At 47.1% G+C, this 27,363-nt stretch overlaps 2 protein-coding genes across 3 annotated transcripts in view; one reads left to right on the forward strand and one right to left on the reverse strand.

Moving 5' to 3' along the window:
* The window catches only part of SLC7A10 (solute carrier family 7 member 10), a 47,945-nt gene extending 42,088 nt beyond the window's left edge, over positions 1-5,857 (forward strand). Inside the window, 1 exon segment of the mRNA XM_081871066.1 lies at positions 1-5,857. Within this exon segment, the coding sequence (XP_081727192.1) occupies positions 1-23 (23 nt within the window). The 3' untranslated portion in view covers positions 24-5,857.
* LRP3 (LDL receptor related protein 3) lies at positions 5,688-27,046 on the reverse strand. Of its 2 annotated transcripts, none has more exons than XM_081870900.1 (7): positions 26,172-27,046; positions 20,622-20,669; positions 15,699-15,837; positions 12,795-13,003; positions 9,585-10,671; positions 8,510-8,642; positions 5,688-6,850 (listed from the first exon to the last, which is right to left on the reverse strand). In XM_081870900.1, exons 1-7 carry the CDS (start codon positions 26,419-26,421, stop codon positions 6,032-6,034), a joined length of 2,685 nt encoding a protein of 894 aa, XP_081727026.1. In that variant the 5' UTR covers positions 26,422-27,046; the 3' UTR covers positions 5,688-6,031. The 2 variants fall into 2 exon arrangements, with proteins under 2 accessions (XP_081727026.1, XP_081727027.1); XM_081870901.1 differs by lacking the exon at positions 26,172-27,046 and adding an exon at positions 25,933-26,098.
* Positions 27,047-27,363: the final 317 nt, after the last annotated feature.

The following is a 27,363-nucleotide window of genomic DNA, read 5'->3' on the forward strand; positions in this document are numbered from 1 at the left end:
GAGAAAAGACCTTGAAGAAATAACGATATATTTTACACACAAGAAGTAGATTTTTGTTGTTTTTGTTTACATGTTGATTTTTTTTTTTGAAAAAAGAAAAATCTTGAATTTTTTTTTTTTAGAAATCCAATAGTAAAATGTATAAAATGAGATACACCTTTTCAGCAGCTATAGTGGACCGTTAATAGCACTTAGCTCTTTTTCCTAAAAAGAAAAAAGAAGAAAAAAAGAGTAAAAAATAAAATAAAATAAAATAAAATGAGCTGGCTTGTTTCTTCCTAGTGATGTATTTCTGTCAAGTGATATATTACATTCAGGCCCGATATGTAAAATTCTGACTGTCGTTGCTTATTCCGGTAGTTCTAAAGAACTTCTGTAAAGTTTCGCCATGAGAAAATAACAAATTTAAGGAAGTGATGTGAAGTAGTGCAAATTGTTGAAAACAGCTTTGACTGACAATGCAGAACTGCATGATGACAGCTGCTTTCTGCAATAGTCCCTGGGCGTCTCAGTGCTTGCCTCTATCAATTTCTCTTTTTTATGGACAAGGGAATGTCTTGTACACACAAACCCTGCCCCCATTGACTTGAAGCCCTTCCTTCCACAAAAGAAGGTTCATCCAGGGCACTGGGTTATTTCCATTAACTTATGAGTCCCAACCTAAAACCTATATCCTCCCTTAACATATGCAGATTGAGGGTTTGTTGAAAAGACCACCCATCATCACTTGATTCAACAATGAAGGACCAGAGGGTGAATGAGAGAGCAGGGACCCCAGAAAAGTATTCCCAGAAAAGTATTTGCCTTGGAAGCAGAACATGTTTCACTTCCTGTTGAGTGTGTTCCATTTGTAAATTGAGTCCCCCACTGCTATGGCAAAGCACACGTTGGTTTAAGAACGCTTTGGTTTAAGAAAGGACTGGTGGAACGGGTTAAGTTCGTAAACCAAGGTACCACTGTATTCTTAAAGATCCTCAAGTTTCGTTTTTGAAAGAGCAAATCTTTAGGTTTCAACATAAACAAAGCTTTTATATTGTATTTTCATTAAGTTGACCTCATTAGAAGCCAAGGAAAGTGGGTCCTCAGAGGGGAGGGCTTCAGGCCCAAAGGAAGCACCTGCAACTTGCATCATTTATGGGTCAGAAAAACCCACTTGCCATCTCTCATCGATTGGGCTAGGTAAGATTTTATATACCCCACCACTGTAGATTATACAGAGACCTGACTACGTCTTTAGATATTGCTGTGTCAATAGCTCCAAGCTTACTTCAGTCAGCTGCACAACCCCTAGCACACAGAGATACAACCGTCCCTCCTACCACCAAGCCATTGCTTACTCCTGGGTGAAGGAGCACAGAGGGAAAGATGGGGAAATAACACAATCCCAAAGCAGGCAAAGTCATCCTATTCTTGGATTGACCTCAGCAGAACTGACCCGCCAGATGGAAAAGGATGGCCCTGGGTACCAAAGGGAGGTGCTGGACTGACAGTCCTGAGGCTGAAAATTTTAACAGATGCTGCCTAGGGAGGGGGAGAAAATCCAATCAAGTCTTCTTGATCAGGAGGGGAATTACTTCACAGCCACAGCAAAGACCACCCACGCTACATGTTCAGTGATGCTAAGAGCTTGGGAGGGTTGCTTTGCGTGGCTCGTCACTTCCACGTCTCAGGACTGGCTTGCTCATGCCTATTTGCTAATTAAAAAGAAAAACGCCACTAAAAATGCCTGTGAAAATATCTGCATCGAGTGTGTTTTGGATAAACATGTTAGCACTAGACATGTTCTTCTGCCGTTTATTAAATGTCGGGCAGCAAACAACTAGGCAATCTTTGCCGATTTGTGATATTGTGAACCAAGTGCTATGCTGTCAGTGCTGTATTTTAAGCAGCAAGTCCTCTTTGTTGCTGCACACCGTAGAGAGCGGCTTGTGTTTATCACAAATGTGCGCAACATTGACGACAGTGATAAAGCACTTGCCATCTGTTGATGGCTTTTGGAAACTCGTCCTCTGGAGGTTGCAGAGTCTCCCTCTCCAGCCCTGAATGCACAACTCGCCTAATCTGTTTTAGTAGCAAAAGGCTGTCCTTGCAGCAATTCTACCTACTCTGACCAGAATATAGACAGGCCTGCATATCAACACAGATATAGAAAATCAAACGCAGAATGTGACATTAGCCGCAGAATTCTGCACTTTCTAAGAATCTCAGAGCTTTCATTTAAAATCAGCAGCAACACTGACTCTAAATTTCTAGCCCTTATGTTTGAAGATACATTTGAAAATGTGGGGACAGCACCTAATTAAATATCAGGATCCAGAGGACTTTTTGGATAAGATATATAGTGGTCAAAGGATGGGGCTTCAGCCTCCTGCTCTACTTCATTACTAGAAGAATCAAAGTACAGATTCAGGATAAAATACACCAAGCAAGAGGAAACATGCAAAGCTGATCGCTTTCCCTGACTCACGCAAATCACGTCTCCTCCTCCCCTTTGAAGCACAAATCATGCCCGGACAGCGCAATTCTGACTCAGCTTTTGCACAAGCTTTATTACAGGAATTGGCCTTGTTCAAAAAAAAATTTCCCCAAAATATCTTTTGGAAAAGCTCCGAGAAATCTTCTCGGTGATATTAACTTTAAATAAACGAGTAACGCATGCTAGTTCTGCCAAGAGATGCTACCGCTTGCAAGATTTTGAATTCAGAACTTTCCAGATAAACTAAACAAGCGGGACCCTCCACAAAATGTTGCATTTCATCCTCACCTCCCAACAAACATTCCTATTCAGGCTTCCAGCCAGCTATGCTTTCTCCAGGACACTTCATTCCACCACCCACTCCCAGTTTCCTTGTCTGCTTTTTGAATTGACTAGGACTATGGAGCATGCACAGTTCTCACTGGGAATTTTTTTAAGGGGAGTCCCCTAAGGTGGTTGTGTTTTTTTAAAAAGAAGATATATTTCTACCTCTGCAATCCTCGAAGGTCCTCCAACCAAGCTGACACGTCCTTGGGGCCATGGTTTGGCATTCAGCTCCTGCATTCACTAGTAAGAGGAAGGGATGGTTCAAGTACCATTGACGGGTCTTGTGCAACCCATCTCACAAAGGAAAGACAATGTTAGGTTAATTTAATTACTTTTTGCTTTGACAGAAAGATAGTTGAAACATTTTAATTTCCTTGGTAATTTGTAAAGGGTGACAGATGACATCTCTAAAGTTCACAATACAAAAAGCATTTTGCTAATGCAGCACGCTCTGATTTATACCATCCCCACTTAAGGCACACAACCACTTGGGTCCAGCCAAAACCAAGAAATTTAAATTTGACTTTAAGGGGGTTAAAGAAATAGAGAGTATTGCTAGGCACCCTGAACCACTCTGTATACCTGATTGTATTATCACTGCTCCTCACTGCCCTTAACTTCAAAAACAACTGAAAAGGTATTTTTAAGTGACAGAATGCCAGAGAAACATTTGGTTATGTTGTTAAAAAGCAATCAGCACTCTGAGAAATGGCTACTAATGGCTATGCTGGCTGCATACCAGTGCCCAGCAAGTGCGCTCAGGTCCCATCGATTACCATGGAACTGCAACACATACAGCAGCACAGAGACTGCAGCCATGCAAAAATAAAGCAGTCTATGGGAAAACGAAAAAGGGAATTTCAAGGACAAGCGACTGAAGTATTCTTGGAGACAGTTCAGGGGTTGCCTGAGGGGGCTGGAATCGTGTCCTCCCAGCCAATGGTGGGACCTCATGCGACTCCAAGCAGCAAGCGCATGGGTGGTCGAACTTCCCCCATGCCACTGCTGAAGAGGGTCTGTGCACATTTACAAAAAGACCAGAAGTGTCCTCTGTCAACTTACTGCCAGTGACATGACTTGGGGAACCATGACTGGTTTAAACTCACTAGGTTCCCAAAGTATAATGTACCACATGATGTTCAGAAAAAATGTTGATTTTTTTTCTCTTTTGTTTGTTAAGTCGTCTTTTACAAACTCAATTCTAGTTGCAGAGAACAAAGCGGAATCAAGGTGTGGTTTCAGATCCAGGTTTGCTCGCTAAGGAGGGTTTGGCAAGCTACTGTTCCTTGAGCTCAGAAGTAGCATTGAGCCATGCGGCTTGTTTTTGAAATCACACGTGGATGCTCCTTTAGTGCATGGAAGAGGGAGCGTGAACAAGCCCAAGGCTCCTTTATACGGCAAGAAACCAGGACTTCTCATTATGCCTGAACCTCCATGAGCTTTCAGGAAAGCTATTACATCACTATTTATGTTCTCACCAGTATCTGAGGAACTGACCAGTTCTCTGGAACTTCCTTTGAAAAGCATGGAAAATCTGCTTGCTCAGTATAATTCTCAGGGCAGTATGTGAATTTAATAAATAAATAGATAAATAAATAATAGTAATAATAAAGCAGGGATATGGACCCTGTGACCCTCCAGATATTTGTTGCTGGCCTCCAACTCCCTTCAGCCTCGGTCAGCATGCCCAGTGATGGGAAACGTATAACCCCTGAGGTCCACAGGTTACCCAGTTCTGGTAAAAAGCACCTCCCAATTCACAGTTCTATGCACTTAGCGCTCTGCTAACATTGGAAACTCGGGATGGGGGTGGGTAAAAGGGGCTCACAAACCTACAATAAACAACAGCTCAACAAATACCCTTGTAAAACTGATCCAACTTAATTCAACATAAAACTCCTACTGAAGTCAGCCTTTGCTACAATCCCACTATAATCAAAACTTGGCTGCTTTGTTGTTACAGTGGCACAGCAACCGGAAAATAAAATTATTTTCTGTGAATGAAGGATATGGAACCTTTGGCTGCCACTGGCATTTCTCCATCGCTATGGGCACCGTGACGAAGAGAGCAAGCAAAGGAGTGGATGTAGCTTTTTTGTTCTTGTTTCAAAAGGGGGTGGGGAGGTACGAAAAGAAAGGAATGTGATGCTCCCTGCCTTTGGTTTCCTGTTAAACGATTTACCCCGAGGCTCTGTAAATATAGCTTTAATTTAGACAAATATTCTAAATCGCCAATAATTGGATCTCTCCAGTTGAGCGGTCCGTCATAATTACTTGTGCCTGGTGCCTTGCTTTGCCTGCTGGATGAATCCCCTCCAGCATATGAATGAGAAGCTATAAGCTGACTTTTATCTCGGAAAGCAGAGGGAAAAGCGCCTTTCACAAACAGAAGGAACAAGCGGATTTAGGGAAGCGTCAAATTGCAAAGGCAGATCTGCTGGGGCGGGTGTTGTGTGTTCACCCACCCACAGATCAAGGTCAGCTGGGGAAAACTGTAGCCAGGGGGGTCCCTATGGTAGGCAGATGCAGAGCTGCGTATTTTCTTCTTCTCAGAGACACAGCGGCTTTCCAGAGTTACACCTGTGTGCCTGTGCAGAAACCCCCCTGGGTCAGTTTCTCCCTGGTAACCACACACAGATTGTGAAGCGAGGGCACCAGGGAGGCCTCCCAGCATATGTCATTATAAGCAGTGGAAGAAGCACAGCTGATACAGGCAGATGAATTGAGATTTAACAGTTCCTTTCTCTAACCTGCCGGCACAGAACTTTCCCCCACCTGCCTTTCCCGTACCAGGAACATATTGCACCTGCCAGGTGTTTTGTGCATCTGACGATGGCTACAAAACACTTATGCCACACACACACACAAATGGAGGTGCCAAAACTGACAACTGGTATATTTTAATGACTGTAGCCTGCTAGTCAGAAATCTGTATGCAGATACCAAAGGAGATGGCAAGACAGTCCAAACTGCAAGCCCTTTCGGAAGTATATCTGTGTCTTGTATGTATAACACGTTATACAAGAAAATGCATTTTTTTTTTTTGTTTTGTTTTTAAAGAAGAAAAGTATGATCGTGTGAACAAACTCTCATCAGCTCCTGATACCACATTTGTCCTACTGAACCTTGCTGGAGATGTGCTGCAACAGAAGTGGTGATGTTGGTGGCGGGTGGCGTGCACCACAATTTAATGAATGGTGTCCTCTGAAAGAGCCCAGCAAAATCCGATTAGCAGACCAGTAAAGATTCGTCGTCGCTGGGGGTGACTTCTGAGAGAGGGGGAGGGGATTCGAGGATTGGCACTTCCATGGAATGGCAACAAGCTGGGCGAATGCCCAAAGGCTCTTCGCGATATGACTGGGGGCAGCAACAGTGTCGGCCGTCCCCCTGAAGAGGGACATTCACAGGGCTGTCAGAGTATATCGACTCCCACTTTTTGAAGGGGAGCCGGCATGGCTCTTCGCTCAGCAAATTATTCCTGCTGGAGCTTCTGCACTCGGCAACAGTCCTGCTAGACGCCAAACCCCCACCCTGGTGCGTTTCTGCCACCCTCTCCAACAAAGGGTCTCTGAACGTTTTCCCTGAATCAGCCTTGCTGGTCTGTCTGATCTCACCGCTGGGAGGGTCTTCAGTACCCGAAGGCTTGTCGTGTCCGTCCTCCGGCTCTGAGAGAGCTGCTGTGCAAATGTTTGACAGAACGTCTGAGGGGGGCGATTCTGCAGCTTCTGTCTCTGAAGGCAAATGGCTGTTTTCAGATTCCAGGAGTCCCCGGTTTGGGCTGCAGCTCCCTGTTTCAACATTAGTTCCCTCGGGAGAAGCTGGGGGGCTCTGGGGGGCCGCGCCATCTGTGCGATTGATGATTCCATCCCCTAGCACTGTCTGGGAAGTGTGGGTGGGGTTCAGCAGCGGGATCTGAGCTCTCACCCGCGGCCGGTGGAAGAATCTGTTCCACAACCTGCCCAAGCGCCGGCGGGATGAGCTCCTCCTGGACGAATGGCGACGCATCTGCCTCCTCATGGCCGTTCGGATGTTCTGCAGGACGGAGGCCTATAAAGACAAACAGAGTGGGTTCTTTTTTTGCCTTCCTAGCTTTCATTCAAAGATAATACACTAACATCCTCGCCAGTGTCAGAAGCCATCCTCAGAAAGGAAGCCAGAGGAACCTCTCAGCCCACGACACAGCAACCTCTCCCCAATCTCTTCTTTCCTCTTGAACCTCCTGACCTCACAAATGCAGGGGATTATCGGGATTATCCAGCGCCAATGGTCACCTCTGTTTCAGCCTCCAGCAGTGCAAGAGGCTGATGCACGAAAAGCCCCCAAAAAGCCCAAACCAGAAACATAAAGCAGATCTCCCTGCTTGTGTAACTAAATACAGAGCTTCGGCCATAATAGGATCACGCTGTAGAGGCTGGATGCATTTGCCAGGGCTGGGGGAACCGCAAATACAAAACAAAATCCAATCACTGCCGGCGGGGGGGGGGGGGGGTTGGAGGACTTGTGTATACAAGTATCCCTATGATTTTCTAGGTGAAAAGTGGCGAAAATATCATAGCAAAAAGTGAATTTATTTTCTCTTTCCTCGCAAGGTTCTGGCAAATAAACACCAAATCTCTTTATTTTCAAAGCTCACCTTTGCCAAATCCATCTCACAAAGATAAATGCTTGGGTTTAGCAATACTACAGTACTTTAGGGTGGGGGTACCTGTGGCCCTGTTGAGTTCCAGCTCCCAACAGTCTCAGCCAGCATGCCTAATAGTCAGGGGTGGCAGGAGCTGCAGTCTCAAACAACATCTGGAGGGCACAGATGTTCCCCATCCCTGCAGTACTTTAATGCATTAAAACTTTATTGACGTGTAATCAAACATTAAGGGCCAGGCTGCATGTTGCTTTAAAACACATCATTTGGCCTTGCACAGATCTCTTCCTCACTATAAACAACAGCCACTGGGTATCATATAAAGATCAGGCCTGTGAGATGGGGGGGGGGCAATCATTCCCTTCTCTCTGTCTGCAAAATACAGAATTAGTTGGCTGGCTGATGGTGGATTATTGCCTGGGTGTGTCATTTTGTAATCATGATGTCAACAATTTATTCAAATAACCAACAGGCACCTCAGTCATTCAGGTTCTCAATGTTGTGAGCAAGCTGCAGTTCTAATTGTGTTTTGATCGGACATGTCAGAGAAATGTCATCCAAAATAAAGCATCTGAAGAGCATTGAGAGGAACAGAATGAATCTCAATGCATTTAGACATGGGGGGAGTGTCATATTCATCCCTACTTTTCATATAAAAATGTTTGCAAAACATAATACAGTGGAACCTTGGTTTTCGAACGTAATCCATTCCGGAAGACCGTTTGGCTTCCAAAATGTTCGAAAACAGAGGATCAATGGGCAGTTGGCAAAATCAACTGAAAAAAATGGAAAAACACACAGCGGAACCGGTTCGACTTCCGAGGCGCATTCAGAAACGGAAGCAGTTACTTCTAGGTTTTTGGCATTCGGGTTCTGAATCAGTCGGCTTACGAGATGCCCAAAAACTGATGTTCTACTGTACTTTCCCTCAACAAATACAAAACTTTGTTTCTGTTGTGCGGAGCTCACTCTGAAGGAGTACCACAGAACGCGGAGTCTGTAACCTGAAGCGTAGGTAACCTGAAGCGTATGTAACCCGAGGTACCACTGTATAGACAGTCATTTACTTGTGATGCGTTGTAAACAGGGAAGTCTTCCACGGGTGGGATCAGGCCCTGTGCGATCAGTTGCCCATAGGAAGGGGGAGCTTCACGCCTCACAAACTCCGCCTCAAGACGGGTCATCTGGGTTTCAAATGCCCTGGAATCGGGATGGGGAGGGAGGGAGAGAAGAGAAGAGAAAAGCTGGCCGGATTAGAATAGACTAGGTGGGCATCTTTTCTGAGACTGTCATGGCCCAAAGTAGAAGTGACAAAGGCTACCACCCACTCATGACTAAGGCTGCAACCGGAGGCTTTCTTGGCCTAAGGACATGCGGTGCACTACCGCCATCAAACTGGAGAATCCAACCTAGCCACCATCCCTTCTTGTCCCCTCCAGGTAAGCAGCATTAAGGCCAATGCCAGGATGGCTCCCCAGTCCTGCACCGCCATACTATCAGTTTGACAGTATGAGACTTCTTGTGCTGTGCATGAAACATATCAGGGCTGGGTTCCGAAGCAATGTTCCTGGGCATAATCAACAAGCTCAAGCACTCTCTCTCTGCCTCTTGGCTGGCTGGCTGCAGAGAAGACCTCCCACCTGGTTTGCAATGTCCAAACTTGGAAACTGTGGTTTCAGGATTATTCCCTGTGTCTCAAATCCAAAAGTCAGAGGGTCCTGTGGGTGCTCCCAATCTACCACCAGGCATGAAAGAGGAATGGGGAGAGAGCTCAAGCTTCAGCATGGCTCATTCCTGTACCAGGAAACCCTATTTTCCCATGAGGTCTGAAGAGGGGGAGGGACTGCCGCTCAGCGGGGAAGCACAGGTACTGGAAGCAAAAGGCCTTAGGCTTAATTCATAGTACCTGCAAGCAGGGTGATGCAAGTCTCCTGTCTGAAGCTCTGGGGAGCTGTTGCAGTTAATGTAAACAATAGTATTAAGTTAGGGTCTTAACAGTCATACCACACGACCCCTTGTAAATTTACTTTCCAAGATTCAACTAGGTGTCTATGTTATCCTGCCCAGAAATGAAATGAAAAGCCCTCCTAACAAAATGAGTTGGGGGGGAGGGAGGGAGGAAGCAAAGCTGATCTTTTCCACCTGTATTCCCTGGTCCTCAAGGAGTAGAGCTTGAAGGCGCAGCCCAAGGCGATCACCAGCAGCAGCCCGCAGACCAGGCTCCCGATGAGAGCTGCCGTGATGACCTTCCTGGGCACAATCACCAGGCAGTTGTGTTCATCGCTCCCATCCTGGCAATCCTCCTGCCCATCGCAGCGCCACGTCTCGAAGATGCACAGGTTGGTGCCGCAGTGGAAGTTGCCCGGCTGGCATGTGAAGCAGTTCTTCTCGTCTGAGCCATCTGGGCAGTTCTTCTGGTTGTTGCAGCGGTCGAGCAGCGAGTAGCACAGCCCACTGTTCCCCTCGCACGGGTACTCATTCTTCTGGCAGGCTGGGCAGCTCTCCTCGTCCTTGCCGTTGGGGCAGTGCCACCAGCCGTCACAGCGCTGCCTGTCGGTGTAGCACCCCTCGTCGTTGCCGCACGGGTGCTCCCAAGGGAGGCAGTAGCCCTTCACCTGGTAGGTGGCGTTGAACCCGTGCCCGGTGCTCTTGGACCAGGCATGGTATGATATGGTCAGCTGCCCCTTAGAGGACTCCAGGCTCACCGAGTGCCTGTTGTTGCGATAGGAAAGGGTCTGCATGAGCTTGTCACCTCTCTCCTCTAGCCCATCGTACACCTTCACGTAGTCATTGTAGCCGAGCTGCAGGTCAAGCTGCAGGAGAACATGGCGGTTGTCCTGGGTGTCCACATGCCATGTGCAGAGGAGGTCCGCCTGGCTGTGGTCCGAGCGGAAGAAGTCGGGAGAGGCGAAAGACCCGTAAAAGTTGCCCAGCCTTTTACCGCATGAAAGGTCGGGGCAGTTCTCTTCGTCGGAACCATCGCTGCATTCTTTAACTGTATTGCATTTCAGCTCGTTGAACAAGCACTTGGTGGAATGGGCTACGCTGCACTGGAAGGTTCCCGAAGGGCAGATGCTGGACTGGGGCTCCGTTGGAGGAACAGTGCAATTTTTCTCGTCTGAGTTATCGCCACACTCATCCATGGAATTGCATTTCCAAGTGCCGGGAATGCATTTGCCATTCAGACAGCGGAATTCATCAGACTGGCAATTAGCCTGGCCCATTTTCCCTGTAAAGTGAGAGACAAGTGTTAGGAAACTTCTCCGGGCACTTCCGGCTCCATGCTGTGCCTGAAACATGAATCCAGCATGGAGGACAATCAAGATTTGGAAGCAGCAGCTCTTGAGGACTCTGAAATATTATTATGCCAACACAAGTATAAATCTCTCTCGCCAAGGACGAACTTCCCCACCAGCTGCACACAGTCTCTCCCCCACAACTTACCTGGGTTTTCAGTAGCTCCACTGCAATGGCGTGACTTCAGAAGGAGGAGATGCCCTTTCCAAAGGGATGGAAGGGGATTCCCTCTCCCTGTTTTTCCTCTCCATAGCAGTTTCATTGTCATGGAATGTCATCTGCCTACCTGTTTGCCTGTGCACCTGCCTTTGTGTGGATTTGTGTACATGCACATGCGCACACCTGTGACTGGCAGTCTGTTGGCCACCTTGGCCACACCTACCTCTATCCCGATTCTGAAAAAAGAACTAACTACCACTAGCTATGATTTCCACCACCATTGGGGGGGGAGCAGCTGTAGTATGGAGGGAAGATTATTTCTTACCAACCTTTCTGCCCCAACCAGAAAGCCCCCAAATACCTGGGATTGGGGTGCTGTGAAAAGTTTTCAAGTAGGCTCCCCGTTCCAGTTAAGGTTCAAAGACAAAAACCTGAGAGAACAGAAGACTATAGGCAAACAAAAAGGGGTATCCTAGATGGGCAAAGCAGGTCAGGGAGAAGCTAAAGCTGTTTTACAAAGGCAAGAAGGGAGAGAGAGGAGGCCCTTTTTTCTTACAGGAGCAATGTGGAAGGAGGACAAATGACTCTCAAATTAGGGGAGCAAAAAAGAGCCGGGATTCAAAAGAAAAGATCTCAGATTTAAAGTGCCAGGAGTTCTAACTTCCCCTTGCAAAGGCAGAACTAGATCACACTCTCTCCTTTCTTCTCTCCAATAAAGAGTGTGTATGAAGGGGGGAAAGAGTCTCTTGCCAAAAGCATGGCTGTTTCTGTAAAGAGACTCAGAGAAGTGCTTCTGAGTGCTGTGCAATTAAGGCAAATGAGAATCCTTCTTACAACTACAGGCTCTGGCTCATTTGCCACAGGGTATCTGTAGAGGGAGAATTTCTGAGGCTTCAGCTGCTTTCAAGAGCTCCCTTCCAGCATACAAATGCTAGAAGCCCAGAGCGATTGCTCCTAGCACTGGAAATCACAAGAGCCTTGTTGCCACTTAGGACAAGTCCCCCACGGAATGCCAAGAGAACATATCACATCTTCAACAGGAGAGGCAGTTATGTGGAAGAGGGAGGAGGATCTGCAAAGCTTTTTTGGGTGGGGTGCCTTGTGCAGTGTAATCTTATTTTCCCCTCTTTTTGCTGTTGCAGAAAAATGGCTGGTGCCCCCATTGAGCCCTGCCCCTTTTGCTTCCTTGCCTGTACACACACTTTCCTTCCAGGTGGGGCTCTCCCTCCTGGTACTGGAGGCAGCTGGTTGAAAAGCACAGAGAGCGAAAAAACCTCAGGCAGGGGGAGGACTCAGCCTCTGCCACTTGCAAGACTGGTTCTTTAAAATCACACTTGTACCTAAAGGTGCAAGTCTGTCACCATTAGAAGCAGAGTGGGGGTTGTTTCATTTATTTGATCCCTATTTTGTGGTGAAATCAAAGCAGCGCACAATGGAAATATACGGTAAACTCCCAAGAAAATCAAAAACGAAACAAAGAATAAAACAAACAGCAGTAAAGCTGCATCATGAAGCAGAATAATAAAAAACCACGTCAACAGGAGCATGTCCCAGGCTCAGCTGGAAAATGCCAGCTGGAATAAAACAAGCTCAAGAGCCAGTGCAAAAGCAGGCAACCCTATTGGGTTCTGCCATCGTTCAGGCACCACCACGGAAAAGGCCCTCCTCCTGCCTACATCCAGAGCCAGTGTGGTACAGCGGAAAGTGTGTGAGGACTTGGGATACAAAGACCTGGGTTCAAGTCCTGACTTAGCTATAAATAGGTGGCATTTGGCCACACTTCAGTCTCAGCCTAACAGAGGATAAATAGTGATAAACCTCAGATAGAAATGTTGAAAATAAGATAAATGCAAAGCAATAATCAACATAGCCATTCAAACTAGAGAGAACTTTTACCTCGGATATAGGAAAGGCGAAATCCCTGAGCCTGCCCTGAACTTGATGGATCAGAGTGGAAAAATATCCAGACGTGATCCCTGGCAGAGATGAAAGGAGGTGGGATGAAGGATCCACATGCTTTGTATTCTTCTCCCTTGGCAGGAGGACCGATCATCAGCCAGTCTGTTGAACACTTGGGAGAGTCCTCCAAATCAAAGTTCTTAAAACTGACAAGAGGAGGAAAACGGGAGAAGGGAGCACAGATGAAGGGAGACTGACTTATTTTTAGAGGAATGAAGGGAGACCACCATTTTAGAGGAATGCACTAAAGAAATGAAAGAGGGGAACATTCAAAAAATTACTGATTTCACTAAAACGTTCAATGAAGGTGTTACTTCAGAATGTCTTTGAAGGCAGGCTTTGAGACAGCATCTCATGAAAAGGAACAGCGAAAGTCAACATGACACTTTGCTGAGGGGTCAACTCTGCCAGGTTGGAACACCAACTCTCCTCCTCCTAGTGGTGCAGCAATAAAACTGCTAGCACATTTACAAAAGTTGCCTTTAGGATGCAGGCCAGTCAATTAAAATGGCTCCCATCAATTAATCAACTAAAACTGTTCTTGATTAATCAGTCAATAACATCTTGATTAAAGCTTCCAGCGCTAAATCAAGCATTTGGAAATCAGCAAATGCTGGAAATCTAATTTGCCTCCCCTGCTAGCAAATACATTGGAAGTCCAGTGCAAATAATTATGGCTGCCAACAGCAAAGCAACCATAGCATCCAATTAAAACAAGAGAAGCCACGATTGTTTGTGACTTTCTCTAAATAAGGGCAGGCTGTGAACACAGCTGAAGCCTTAATTGGCTCATTAAAAACATTCTGCCCAACTCCTTAGAACAAGGAGGTGGGAAGTTAGAGAGCCTCGGTTGTATTTCCTCTTTAGTAGCTGGCATGATGTATTACCCAATGCCAGGCACAACGGAGCTAAATTGCAAGGCTTGGTGCATTTGTCCGTCTCCTGAAGGCCATAGGAACAGGTATCAAATGCAGGTCAGGCAATGTCTTTGCCTGCTGAAGACGGGCTAGGGCACAAATCATCAGGAAGTTCTGTCTGAAGGCTCTGATGGAATGAATAAGTTGGGCACATGGCAAGATGCATTAGTATATAAAGCCCTCAACAACTTGGGGCCAGTTTACCTAAAAGACCAACTTACCCCACATGCCCACTCAACCACTTTGATCAGCGGAATTGGCACTACTACAGTTGCCACATAATACTAGTTCCACATTTGTAAGAACTCGATCCTAGTGTGAACTTAGATCTTTAGTGTGGCAGGACCCGCACTCTGGAACTCCCTGCCTATTAATATCAAGCAGGAGGCTTCTCTGGACTCTTTTCGGCGACTGCTAAAAACATCTCTGTTTAGGCAAGCCTACCCAGATTTTTTAGAAAGTTGTGAATTTAAACCTGTCTTAGATTTTAACTTTTGGTAGTTTTAAACTATTCTCTGGAGCACAAGCCTAAGCAGTGTGTATGGAGATCCTGGGCTGCCAAGATGACAATACACACCCCTCCCTATACTTTTCTCAGTTTTATCTTTTTGTAACGCGCTTTGAGGTGTGTTTTCTTTACAGTTAAGAGGTGCACAAATGTTGTGAAAGAAGTTTGCGGCAGGGAGGAAAACCCATAGCTCAATGGAGGAGGACAATCTGTGCCTGCAGGCAGTCCCAGGTTCAATCCTGGCCACTCCAGCTAAGAGTCAGGTAGCAGGTGACATGGAAGAAGGCTGACAACTCTGGGAAGATGGACATGAGCATCAGAAGAGCTCTGTAGCTGGATCAGGACACAGGACGCAGTCTAGCATCCTGTTCCCACAGTGGCCAGCCAGATGCCCCAATGGGAAGAAGCCCATAAGCCGGAACTGAGCACAAAACACTTCCTTCCTCATGTTCCCTAGCAATGGATGTGCAAAGGCATTCCTGCTTCTGACCCTGGAGGTCTAGGCAGGTACTGGACAGTTTCCTGTATTATCTAAGATAACACCTGTCTTGCTTTTGTGATAATGTGTTTTTTTAAATTAAAAAAACTGAGTAAAATTTCTACTATCTGCTGTCTGCTGAACCATTCTAAAATGATATCAAATATATTTCAAATAATTTAATGATTAATCACTTTAAACATTTAAGAGCTCAGTGGTAGCGCCCAAGACCAGGTGTCTTCAACTATTTGATTTGGATTATTCCCCGTCCCCCACCCCATTTTTAAAGTTGTAATAAGGAACTGCTAGTCTCTTTTGGAAGTAGCTTGTTCAAGAGGGCATTTGATCTCCCTCCAGTTTGATGTTGAGCTCTGAGGTGATGTGATGTTAAAGATTTAATGTGTGGAGTTAATTGCTGTTCTTTTTAGTTGATAAATTCAAAGCAAATTAGGGTATACAATATATCTGAAGAGAAATGGCGCAAATAAGTTAATGCGCTCTTTCCTTCAGGAAAACAATGATGCTCCTTGTGTGCCACCTTCCTACCAAGAGGCAGCAAAATTAAGTGGAAGACGGGCAGGCAGCTCACTCCCCGCGACTCCCAAGTAGCACGTAGACTGGATAGGGGCCACAGCTAAGTGTTGGAGCACCAGGTTGGCATGCAAAAAGTGCCAGGCTCAATCCCTGGCAGCATCTTCAGGTACGATCAGTTGCCTCCTGCCTGAAACCCTGGAGAGCCATTGCTGCCAGTCAGTGTTGGCAATACTCAGCCTAGCCTAGATCCCTGCCTATTGTGAGGCTAAAAATGGCTTTTTCACCACCACGGACAACGTAAAGAATAAAGTTCCTTTGGACCAAGCTTATGTTGGGCAACTGGTCTGGATCTGAGAATTTATTTCAGCAAAGGAAGACAATTAAAACATTTTCACTAGTAGTACCTAATAGTTATCACATCTCCTCGATCACCTTGAATGTACCAGCTGCAGTTGGTGGCCGGAGGATAGTGGAGTGGCCAGGAATGGCTGTAGATGACCCCACGCCGCTCAGTATGCTGTTCCAGTTTTCCACTGCAAGCAGCTGTCAAAAGCCACAACGAAATGTTAAATGTTAAACACATGTTTTTTGCCACAACAGCTTTCCCTGGTCTCTAAAAGTTATTGTCATAGATATTTCCATTACCCTTTCCTGCTCCTTCTGCTTTGTTAAACTATCTGGTCTTCTGGCTTAAATTCAGTTCAACGGGCATCTCCTGGGAGAACATCAATAATAATAATAATAATAATAATAATTTATTATTTGTACCCCCCCCATCTGGCTGGGTTTCTCCAGCCACTCTGGGCGGCTTCCATAAAAACCAGAAATACACTAAAATATCACAGATTAAAAACTTCCCTGAACAGGGCTGCCTGGTTCTGAATGTCAGGTAGTTATTTATCGCTTTGACATCTGATGGGAGGGCGTTCCACAAGGCGGGTGCCACTACCGAGAAGGCCCTCTGCCTGGTTCCCTGTAGCTTTGCTTCTCGTAATGAGGGAACCGCCAGAAGGCCCTCGGCGCTGGACCTCAGCGTCCGGGCAGAACGATGGGGGTGGAGACGCTCCTTCGGGTATACTGGGCCGAGGCCGTTTAGGGCTTTAAAGGTCAACACCAGCACTTTGAATTGTGCTCAGAAATGTACTGGGAGCCAATGTAGGTCTTTCAAGACCGGTGTTATGTGGTCTCGGCGGCTGCCCCCAGTCACCAGTCTAGCTGCCGCATTCTGGATTAGTTGTAGTTTCCGAGTCACCTTCAAAGGTAGCCCCACGTAGAGCGCATTGCAGTAGTCCAAGGAGATAACTAGAGCATGCACCACTCTGGCGAGACAGTCTGCGGGCAGGTAGGGTCTCAGCCTGCGTACCAGGTGGAGTTGGTAGACAGCTGCCCTGGATACAGAATTGACCTGCGCCTCCATGGACAGCTGTGAGTCCAAAATGACTCCCAGGCTGCGCACCTGGTCCTTCAGGGGCACAGTTACCCCATTCAGGACCAGGGAGTCCTCCACACCAGCCCGCCCCCTGTCCCCCAAAAACAGTACTTCTGTCTTGTCAGGATTCAACCTCAATCCATTAGCCGCCATCCATCCTCCAACCGCCTCCAGGCACTCACACAGGACCTTCACCGCCTTCACTGGTTCTGATTTGAAAGAGAGGTAGAGCTGGGTATCATCTGCATATTGATGGACACCCAGTCCAAACCCCCTGATGACCTCTCCCAGCGGCTTCATATAGATGTTAAAAAGCATGGGGGAGAGGACGGAACCCTGAGGCACCCCACAAGTGAGGGCCCAGGGGTCTGAACACTCATCCCCCACCACCACTTTCTGAACACGGCCCAGGAGGAAGGAGCGAAACCACTGTATAACAGTGCCCCCAGCTCCCAGCCCCTCTAGACGGTCCAGAAGGATGTTATGGTCGATTGTATCAAAGGCCGCTGAGAGATCCAGCAGAACTAGGAAACAGCTCTCACCTTTGTCCCTAGCTCGCCGGAGATCATCAAGCAGCGCGACCAAGGCAGTTTCAGTCCCATGATGAGGCCTGAATCCCGATTGGAAGGGATCCAAATGGTCCGCATCCTCCAGGCGTGCCTGGAGTTGTTCAGCAACCACGCGCTCAATCACCTTGCCCAAGAATGGAAGATCTGAGACTGGGCGATAGTTGGCCATACTGGCCGGGTCTAAAGATGGTTTTTTAAGAAGCGGTTTGATGACCGCCTCTTTCAGCGGATCTGGGAATGCTCCCTCACAGAGGGAAGCATTCACCACCCCGCAGAGCCCATCGCCCAGCCCTTCCCGGCTTGCTTTTATTAGCCAGGATGGGCAAGGATCCAGGAGACAGGTGGTTGGTTTCACGCGTCCAAGCAGCCTGTCCACATCCTCGGGGGTAATGGATTGAAATCGATTCCATGCAACTTGACCAGACAGAGCTCTAGCACTCTCCCGCCCCAGCCCTGCTCCCACGGTGGTGTCTAGCTCCTTCCGAATATGAGTGATTTTATCTGCAAAAAACTTTGCAAAATCGTTGCAGGAGATCTTGGGGTCTTTACAAAGCCCCGGTGGTAAAGGTGGTTCCGTTAAATTACGAACCACCTGAAAAAGTCTCCTGCTACTATTTTCTGCAGATGCAATAGAGGCGGTGAAGAAAGTCTTCTTCGCCGTCGCTATCGCCACATGGTAGGCTCGACGTTGAGCTCTAACCTGTGTCCGGTCAGATTCGGAGTGAGTTTTTTGCCACCGACACTCTAGCCGTCTCAGCGATTGTTTCATCGCCCTCAGCTCTGAAGAAAACCACGGAGCTGTCCGGGCTCCATGCAATCGGAGAGGGCGCTTCGGAGCCAGACAGTCGATAGCCCTGGTTAACTCCGCATTCCAGCGGGCCACCAGGGAATCAGCTGAAAGGCCATCAACATGGGATAAGGCATCCCCTACCACTCTCTGGAAACCATTTGGATCCATTAAGTGGCGGGGGCGGACCATCTGAATTGGTCCCACCTCCCTGCAGAGGGGAAGGGTCGCGGAGAAGTCCAGTTGCACCAGGAAGTGATCTGACCATGGCACTTCTTTTGTTTCACTTTTACTTAGTGTCAGATCACCCACGTCACTAGAGGTGAACACCAGGTCTAAGGCATGTCCATGACTATGAGTTGGGCCAAACTTATTCAGGGACAGCCCCATGGAGGCCATGCTTTCCACGAAGTCCCGAGCAGCCCCTTGTAAGGTCGTGTCGGCATGGATGTTAAAATCCCCTAGGACAACCAAACTAGGTGTCTCCAGGAGAAAATCCGCCACGACCTGAAGCAGCTCAGACAGGGAATCCTTGGTGCAGCGGGGAGGTCGGTACACCAAAAGGAATCCTGTACTGCCCCTATTGCCCAACTTCCAGAACATGCACTCAGAAAACTGGATCTTCCCAGTAGGACGCCTGGTGCAAGCTAGTGACTTCCTAAAAATCACTGCAACCCCCCCTCCCCGCCCACATGACCTGGGTTGCTGTGCGTAAGAGAAACCTGGTGGGCAAGCAGCGGCAGGGACAGGCCCATCTGCTTCCTCCAACCAGGTCTCTGTCACACATGCCAGGTCAAGTCCTCCATCCACAATCAGGTCGTGGATGGCAGTGGTTTTATTCATCATTGACCTGGCATTACACATCAATAGCCCTAAATGAGCCTGGCAAAAGGGATTTGATAAGGAATGCTGAACAGATCTGCCCGAAAGGAAAAAGGGAACAAACCAACCAGCAACCACAGGAAATCCATGCCCAAAGCCAAGTAAATAATACATCATTTTCAAGACCTATTGTCCTGAAAATGCTTGGTTTTCCTCCTCTCACAAACAGGCACTTTCTTTTAAACTTCACAATTTCTATAAGTAGGTTTGAAAAGTGTTCTCAGAGAAAGCAAGGCTTGTGGATTGTTGCTTTTTGGATTTCAAGTATCTTTATAAAGCGAGTACGCTAAGTGGGGTTTTTGCTTTGAGCACACAGCTGCCGTTGCACGTTCCCACGATAATGGATCACAAGTTGCAGGAGCTAACAGGACCAAATGTAAATCCCTTGCTGCGTAGGGCTGAACCCCACCAGGAGCTCAACAAATCTCTAATTTTTGCTGCCTGCTTGGGGTTGCAAAACTTCAAAGTGAAAGGGGGTTGTCAAATAGCAGTCATGCTGTGGCGCTTGGTTAGTGAGAACCAGTCTTCTTGCTGGGTGGATCTCAAGTTGTACTGAACTGTGCTATAGAATTTATAAAGTGAAGTTGTAGTCCATTCTTCAGTTAAAACTTACTAGCATGCTTTACATACAGCACAAACCCATTCATCTCTACACAGAAGTAGGCCTCAATTAGTTAAAGGGATTTTACTGCCAGATAAGTTTGCAGAGCAGGAGTGAAGAAGAGGATCCATCCCATGGGCTCCCTTGCCCTTGGTTGGCCATTTCAATAGATGGGCAGGGCCGTCCATGTGAGAGCCACATCTTCACCTGTGTGGAGCAGTATGGGGGAAATGGCCTCATGGGACAAATTAGGATCCATGCTGGTCCTGCTTAGGCCTATGGGCCTGAGATCATCCACCACTGGTATAAAGGACTGCAGCCACAACTGCTGCTGCTGCTGCTTTCAACAGAACATAATCTTCAAAAAATAAAACAAGTCCTGCTGTACTAGAGAATTTGTCCATTCTGGAAGCTCATTTTTTATTGCCCTTCCATCCGCCCTTTCTAATTGCAGCAAATATATCTCCCCCACCATCTTATCCTCATAATAAACCTGTTATGAAATACATGAGGCTGAGAAAGAATGAATGGTCCAAGGCAAGGGGAGATTTGAAGCTGGGACGGTCCTGGTCCAGTGCTGCCTAATCACTACAGGTGTCTCTCCAATGCTGCCATATTTTTTTCCTACTCTCACATCCCCTCTTTCCTGCTCCTGCTAACACTCAAGCCAATAAATGCACAGTGTAAAGTGAGAGTGTTCATTTATCTACAATGAAAATAAGGTTTTGGGATAGTCTGGGCAACATTTACTGCATATAAATTGGTCCAAAATGACAGTAATTAATTTAGATGAATTTTTCTCCTTTACAGTGGCATAGAAACCAACATGATAAATGTGCCATTCACAATCTGGATTTGCTGCGTGATTTTTTTTGCTGCGTGGGAAAATCTGGACTAGTCTTTCAGCCTAAAGTATTTCTATAGTATCAGGGAGCATTTACATTGTTTTAAAATTATTCTTAAAAGACACCTTTTTCTCAAAATGATTCTTTACAGGAAGTGTTTTCTATCAGTAGGAAAATGAAGCTCAAATGCTAATAGAAAACAGAGGTATCTTACCTAATGAAGTGACAGCACTTTCAATTTTCCCAGACAAGAAGAGGTTGACTGTTTTCAAAACAGAAAAAAATATATTTTTAAAAATTTGTTACAGATTACAGTGGAGGCAGTAAGTAATTAACAAAATTATAAATGGAAAAACACATTCAGACAAGGTATGTTCTTCCAACAAGCACCAGGGTTAGCTTATAGCTCAGTCAGAGTCTTCATTTTCTTCACGATGCCTTGTGTGTATAATATTTAAGGTATGAGAGAACCTAATTGTTTTCTTTTTCTTTTATAGAACAGGAAAAATGGCACAGAAGCTGCTGCTGCTGCTGTTGTTATAAAATTAAATTTATATACTGTCCTATACCCGCAGGTCTCAGGGCGGCTCACAGGATAAAATTGCAATATAAAAGCACAAAATATATAATCAAAATCAAAACCAAATACCCTCACCCCCAGCTGCAATCCTAAGCACATATACGGTAGTAGGCAGCAAGCATCACTGGACACAGTCAGATTTTCTTCTGAGCAAAAATACCTAAGATCATGCTGTGGATGTTTATAACATCTAGGGGATCAGCTGAACACGGGGAAAGTGTCACAGCTCAAGTGCTATGAGGCGTGGGCTGGGTCGTTTCTGCAGCAAACACACACAAGTAAGTAGCCATCTGGGGCACTGTTCTCTCAGCTGAACACTCCACCTGTAATAGTGAGATACTAGTACTGATCTACTTTATAGAGCTATTGGAAAGTTCACTGGTATCACGTACGTGGAGTGCTCTGAACACTGAAAAAGAAAGTGTCGCATAGTGGAGAATATGAGCTATACCCAATGCTGGCCGTACTCAGAGTAGACCAACTGAAATGAACATAGGTCCATCAATATCAATGGGTCTACTTTCAGTAAAAATCATTCAGATACAACACCACCAATACATTCTTTCTAGTCTCGGACCGAAGCAGCTGAATTTAGAATGTCTTGTTCAACCCAAGAAAGACAACATCATCTGTGGTAGACAGCAGATCAGTATTACCGGAAGAGTTTGATGCTACTCATAGGCCATACAGCTACTCTCTGCCCTTGCACCTCCATCCAAAAGTTTCACATTTTGCAGGAACAGCCACAATTTATATCCATAACAGACTGACTGTAGACATCACATTGATGCAAATAACTGGGCTGTGGATTATCACTGAGGTATCGTTTTTTTCTTCTTGTTACAAAACGTTCTGCTATCCCGGCCGCTGACCACTAGGGCAATGCAAGGACAGTAAATGTGGTTGGTGCTTTTTAAAATGATTGCTCAGTAGTATCAACAGTTGGGTTTTACAAGGGGGCATGGAGAGACAAGAAGGGACCCTGACAAATATCCTGTCCCATCTAACAAAAGAAATGGAGGCAGGGAGGGACTGAAGTTGTAGAATTGCCTGGAGACCAGGTAGAAAAGCAGATGAAGATGAAGGCAGCTTCACTTTACTGCTCCCTGCATCTTTATGAACAACCACCAGAATTTTATTTTACTACACATTTAATGCAAGGGGTTAGCCTGAATAATTATTCCACTAGTTTCACAGCTTATGCTGATTTCTGGGGTCAATAAACCTCCGGGCCAGGAGGCCACTCCATGTGAGAGACCCACCTCATTCTTAGATACTGCTGTCTAATTAGATCTGCCATTCTTGCTCGGGCCTTCTCTTCTCCTGACACCTGGTTCATGGTGATTGATCATGGTTTGAAAGCAAGTCTTGCTTAGATTGAACAAACTATGATTAGAACGAACCAGGAAAGAGAAGCTACACATGAGAGGAGGAGGAAGAATGGAGACTTTGATGCCTGAACTGAGCAGGCTGACTTAATTTCAAATTTCCAATGGGAGGGAGGACGGGTGGGGGGGAGGATGACAGAAGTAGAACAGCACTCTGTGTTTCATGTAATAAAAATAAATCACAACTAAAGCTCTAGGCAGAGCCCTTTTCAAAGGTGAGGTAGGGAAGAATAAAGACTAATCCCTAGAAGGAGGGAGTTCCACGACTGTGAAGCCTGCCACAGCAATGACTCTATCGCCCGTCAACTTAAAAACATGTTAGTGGGATTCCCAGCTTGTGGGTGGACAGCCACCTGAACAGTCTTAAGCAGAAGGCCGCCCCCACTTCAAGATAGTTATGCCTATGTTGTTGGTTTTTGGTTAGCAGACAGATGTCTCAGAAATCTCAATTTCTGCTTTGAATAAAGGAAGTCAGCTTGCCAAGGACAGCAGTTATGAAGAAATATACAGAGGGGCCTCTTCCGTTTACGAAAACAGCTGTAATAGTGGAAATTCTTGATCTAATACCATGGAACAGGCAGGGTGTTTCACATCCTTTATTCCAAGGACTGACAGACCAGAGAATACTGTACATGCCCTTCATTTTCAAAAAAGGAAATCCACATTATGGAACTCCACACACTAGTTAGTTCTGCCTTACACTTCTAAAGCTGTGAGCTGCATTATTCAAGGCAGCTTATAGCAATCAAACATCACAACACCAAAATAGAACAATCTCAGACAAAACATAACAGAGGATGGCATAGCAAGCAAAACAGTGTCTTCAGGAAAAAACCAAAACAAAACATGATTTGCCTGGCAAGGAAAAAGCTTGCCAGGATATTTTTTTTTAAAAAAGTATTTACCAGCTGGTAGAAGACAATGGGAGGGGGGCCAAGCACCTGAGTTCCATGAAGCAAGATGCTCCATATTATTGGTGCAGCCCCCAAGAAGGCCTCATCTCTTGTCTCAACAAACTACACTTTCATCATAGGTGAGACACTAAGAAAAACCTCTCTCCACTTGATCATAATGAATGGACAGGCTGGCACAGGAGGTAGTGGTCCCTCAGGTACCCTGGGTCCAAGCCATTTAGGTCTTCACCTTCAAGTGTCATCACCAAGATGCTGAATTGTGCCTGGAAACAAACTGAAGACTAAAACACAACTGGTGTAATATGGTCCCACTGACTGACCCCTTTGCTGAGCATTCTGGACAAACTGATGTTTCCAAATACACTTCAAAGGTTGCTCTATGTAGAACACAAATAATCCAATCTAGATATGACTAAGGTGTGTGCTACTCTGGCCAGGTCTCACGTTGCAATAGTCAGGATTTTCAGTCTTCTGCTTATGCTAGTGCTTCCCTCTTGCAAACCATGTCAGTCAGCAGGCTGTTTGCATATCCCAGGCATCAGGCTCCTTTCAAAAGGCTTTTTAAATTCAGCCCATCTTCTTTCAGGTATCAGCTCTTTGTTAACTTTTCTAGCTCTTCTACCCCACCCCAAATCTCAACACTGCTGGGGGGGGGATTTAGTCCTCTTTTATCAACAGAAAAGCAGGAGGCATAAAATGATTAGGTGAGTCTAATTACCCAGGAGTAAGATTTATCAATTTATTTCTTCCTAATGCTTCATTATCTTGGAGGAATAGGAGGATGAAATAAGAGTTGGGAACTTGCTACTTGAATGCCTTTGCTTAAAGACAAGGGGGTCGTGCAAAACTGGTCTCAGAGGCTGCTCATACACTCTATCTGCATTTAGCGAGTTAAAACCTGCTGCGAAAGTGAAAAGGGAAAGATTGCTGTAGACAGGAAGGAAAGCGAGAGGCTGAACACAGGGAAAGCAGCAACAAATCAAATTTTTCATCCTGACAATACTGAACAACTATGATCTGGATGAGAATGCTCACTGGCTAAGTGCCACCTATTCCATCTTGCATGGATGAGGAGCTCCTTGCCAAATGCAGGGACCAGCATAAGGATGCATCCATACCAAATCTGGTCAAATGTTCAGAGCCGTGTCGAAGCAATAATATCTGTCAACACAGTGGCTTCTCGTAAAGAACAGCAGAGAAAATATGCTCTGTACAGAAACTCTGCATGTGGCAAGCTGTGCCCATTAAGAGTCACAGTTCAAATGTACAGCACTGCAGAGTTCAGACACATTCAAGAGCCCAGGGGCACAAGAAGAGCAGGGTTTGTACAGTTTCTCATAAGCATGGGAGCCAGAAACCTTATTTTTAGGTTCTTGTATCTACCACCAAATTTTGTTTGTGAAAAACGGCATGACTTTCTGTCAAGCAGATTGTTCAATTTCCTTGCCCCCCCCCAGTGAAAAAAAATCACATTCTAAACCACAGTTGATGTGTCTAGTTAAAAGTAAGTCTCATTGGGTTCAATGGGGCTCACTCCCAGTAAACGGGCATAAGACTGCAGCTACATTATAGTTGCATTATGCCTTCTGATGCCTTTATAAAGAACTCCCTCCTGTAAACTAGTAAACCATTTCTATCCTGAAATCATTTCCCATACATATGAAAAACAAGTATTGCTCCTATGTGTCATTAGTCTGTGCAAATGATCTTGGTGTTTATGCAAAAAAACGTTCACAACCATAGCAGGAATCTTCCTCTCCTCTCCTCCCACCCTCTCAACACAGGGGTGGAATCCATTAACATGTTAACAGCAACAAATCAAAGAAGGCTGTCAGAACAAACTGCACTAACTTGTTTGTAAAATGGAAGTGAGCCACCAACACCACTCCGGGCTTGCCTTTCTGACTACTGTACAGGCTAGCAACTTTGCAAAAAAAAAAAAAAAACCGAAAAGAAAAAAGAAAACCTTGCTGCCTCTAGCTACAGCGACAAAGACAGGGAAAATGATCCTCAAGAACCACCGGGTCCAAACAACTTATGTCCTTAATGCAACCACAGGCCACGGTTCTACCGAGCATTTCCATGCAGAGCATAACCTGAGTGCAGGGAGAGAAAAAGTGCACTCCCATGAGCAAACAGAGCTGATGTCACTTCATTCTGCAGTGCCCTCGCATGAAGGAAAACTCCCAAGTCGGGGCTGGGGCCCTACGTGCCAGTATGTGTGTGTCCCGGCTGGGCATACGTATATACTTTCGAGCAAGTTGGATCAAACGGCCTGCACCCCAACACATGTGCTGCCAGGTGTGTAAGAGAGCAGCCTCGCGGTCAGTTCTTGCCTGCGGATCGCCCTCTCTTACAGAGCCTCTCCCGCTGCCACCAGCGGGCATCCTTGTGGGGAGGGGGGGGTGCACCGTGCATCGGATGCACAGGCCACAACTCGGCACCTGGCTTTGCCTGCAGAAGGCCCCCCGGTTCAGTCCCCGCCGGCAGCACCTCCAGGGACAGGGGGCTGGTAGGAATGGCCTTTTGCTGCTGCTGCTGCCCGTCGGTGCAGGAGACAGGGAGCTAGATGGGTGAGGGAAATCAGCCAGAGGTAGGGTGGGCTGAGGTCTCCCACCGGGGCCCCCCGGAGCAGCTGCCCACCTGCTTGCTCCAGGTGGCGGCGGGCCAGGCGGATGCTCCGTTCTCTCCCGCCGCACCAGCGGAGGAGCATCTCCGCCGGGCCTTTGGCGCCCTGGTCCCCCACCTGGCCGCCCCTCAGCAGAAACAGAGCCAACGGCACCTTCTCCCGCATCCCGCCTGGAGCCACAATAACAGCAGCAGCGACGGCGCTTCCTTTCCTCCCCGCCGTAACGGCTCCGGCCCGCCCGGCCCGGACTCACCCAGGCAAAGGGCAGCCAGCGGCCCCAGCGCGCCGGGCGCCCGGAGCTCCACGGACGACGACGAGGACGACGAGGGCGCCGCGTCCATGGCGGCGGGTCTCTTCGCCCGGGGAGGTGCGCTGAGCCGCCGCCGCCGCTTCGCCCCCTCACAGCGCCGCCGCCGCCGCCACAGCCGAGCTCGGGGAGGAGGATGAGGCGGCGTTTGCCCCGAGCGACGGCGGCGGCAGCGGCGGTGGCTGCGAGGGAGCATCCCGCCGTCGCCTCTCCATGGCCTCCTCGCTTGGGCAGCTCGTCCCGCAGCGGCTGCGAGGAAGCGGGCAGCAGGAGGAGGAGAGGACGCCGCCGCCGCCGCCGTTTCCGAGGCCCAGCCCCGCGTGACGCGCCGGCTCTGAGGGGCAGGCGGAGGGCAGGGCCGCCCTGGGCGGGAAGGAAGGGGGAGCGCAGCGGAGCGCCAGGCCTGGCAGGGCCGCCGCCTCCTCCTCCGCTCCGCCCCGAGGGGCTCCGCCGCCGCCGCCGCCGCCTTCTTCCCCCAGCAACCGCCGCCTGTGAGGGGAAGGGCCGGGAGGGATGAAGACCCCCAGCGCTTGCTCTTGTTTTAAAGTCCGGGCTCACTCGAGGGCTTGCGGGGTCATGTTTTTAGTATTAAAAAAAAAAGAGAGAAGTTGCCTCTGAGCATGGACAAAGTTCCCCTCCAGCCTCGCTTCGTGAGGGTCACATCCAGTCCTCCTCGTCGCATTGCTTTGGGAAAGGGGCTCCCTGACTGACCCCCATGTGGCAAGAAAAGTGAATTCTTTGGGCTCCTCGTATCCCTAATATAACTTGGCTTCGTTTTTAATGCTGTGACGTCATTACTTCAAAGTACGGGTTGTGGTGCGTTTCTCTTTTTTTTTTAATAGCTCAATAAATCACTCCACTGAAATCTACCCATTTCCTACTCTAACCAGCCAAATCTCTATAAAGATTTTATAGCCCCATGATGGTAAACATGTAGCTGATTGGGTTTTTGAACAGTCGTTTTAAATTATGATCCATAGCAGCGGGGAAAGCTACAAATTTGCAGTAAAAGATAGGTTATTTAGCTTTATTTTCCCCTTTCTGCTTTCAAAAACAATCTTTTCTTTAAGAGAAATTGTTCACCGTGCACTGAAGCTCACTTAAAAACACCACTGAAGAATTGTGATCGTTCGTATAT

Source organism: Podarcis erhardii (genome assembly GCF_964252035.2).
Source record: "Podarcis erhardii genome assembly, chromosome: 7".
Taxonomy (NCBI): Eukaryota; Metazoa; Chordata; class Lepidosauria; order Squamata; family Lacertidae; genus Podarcis; species Podarcis erhardii.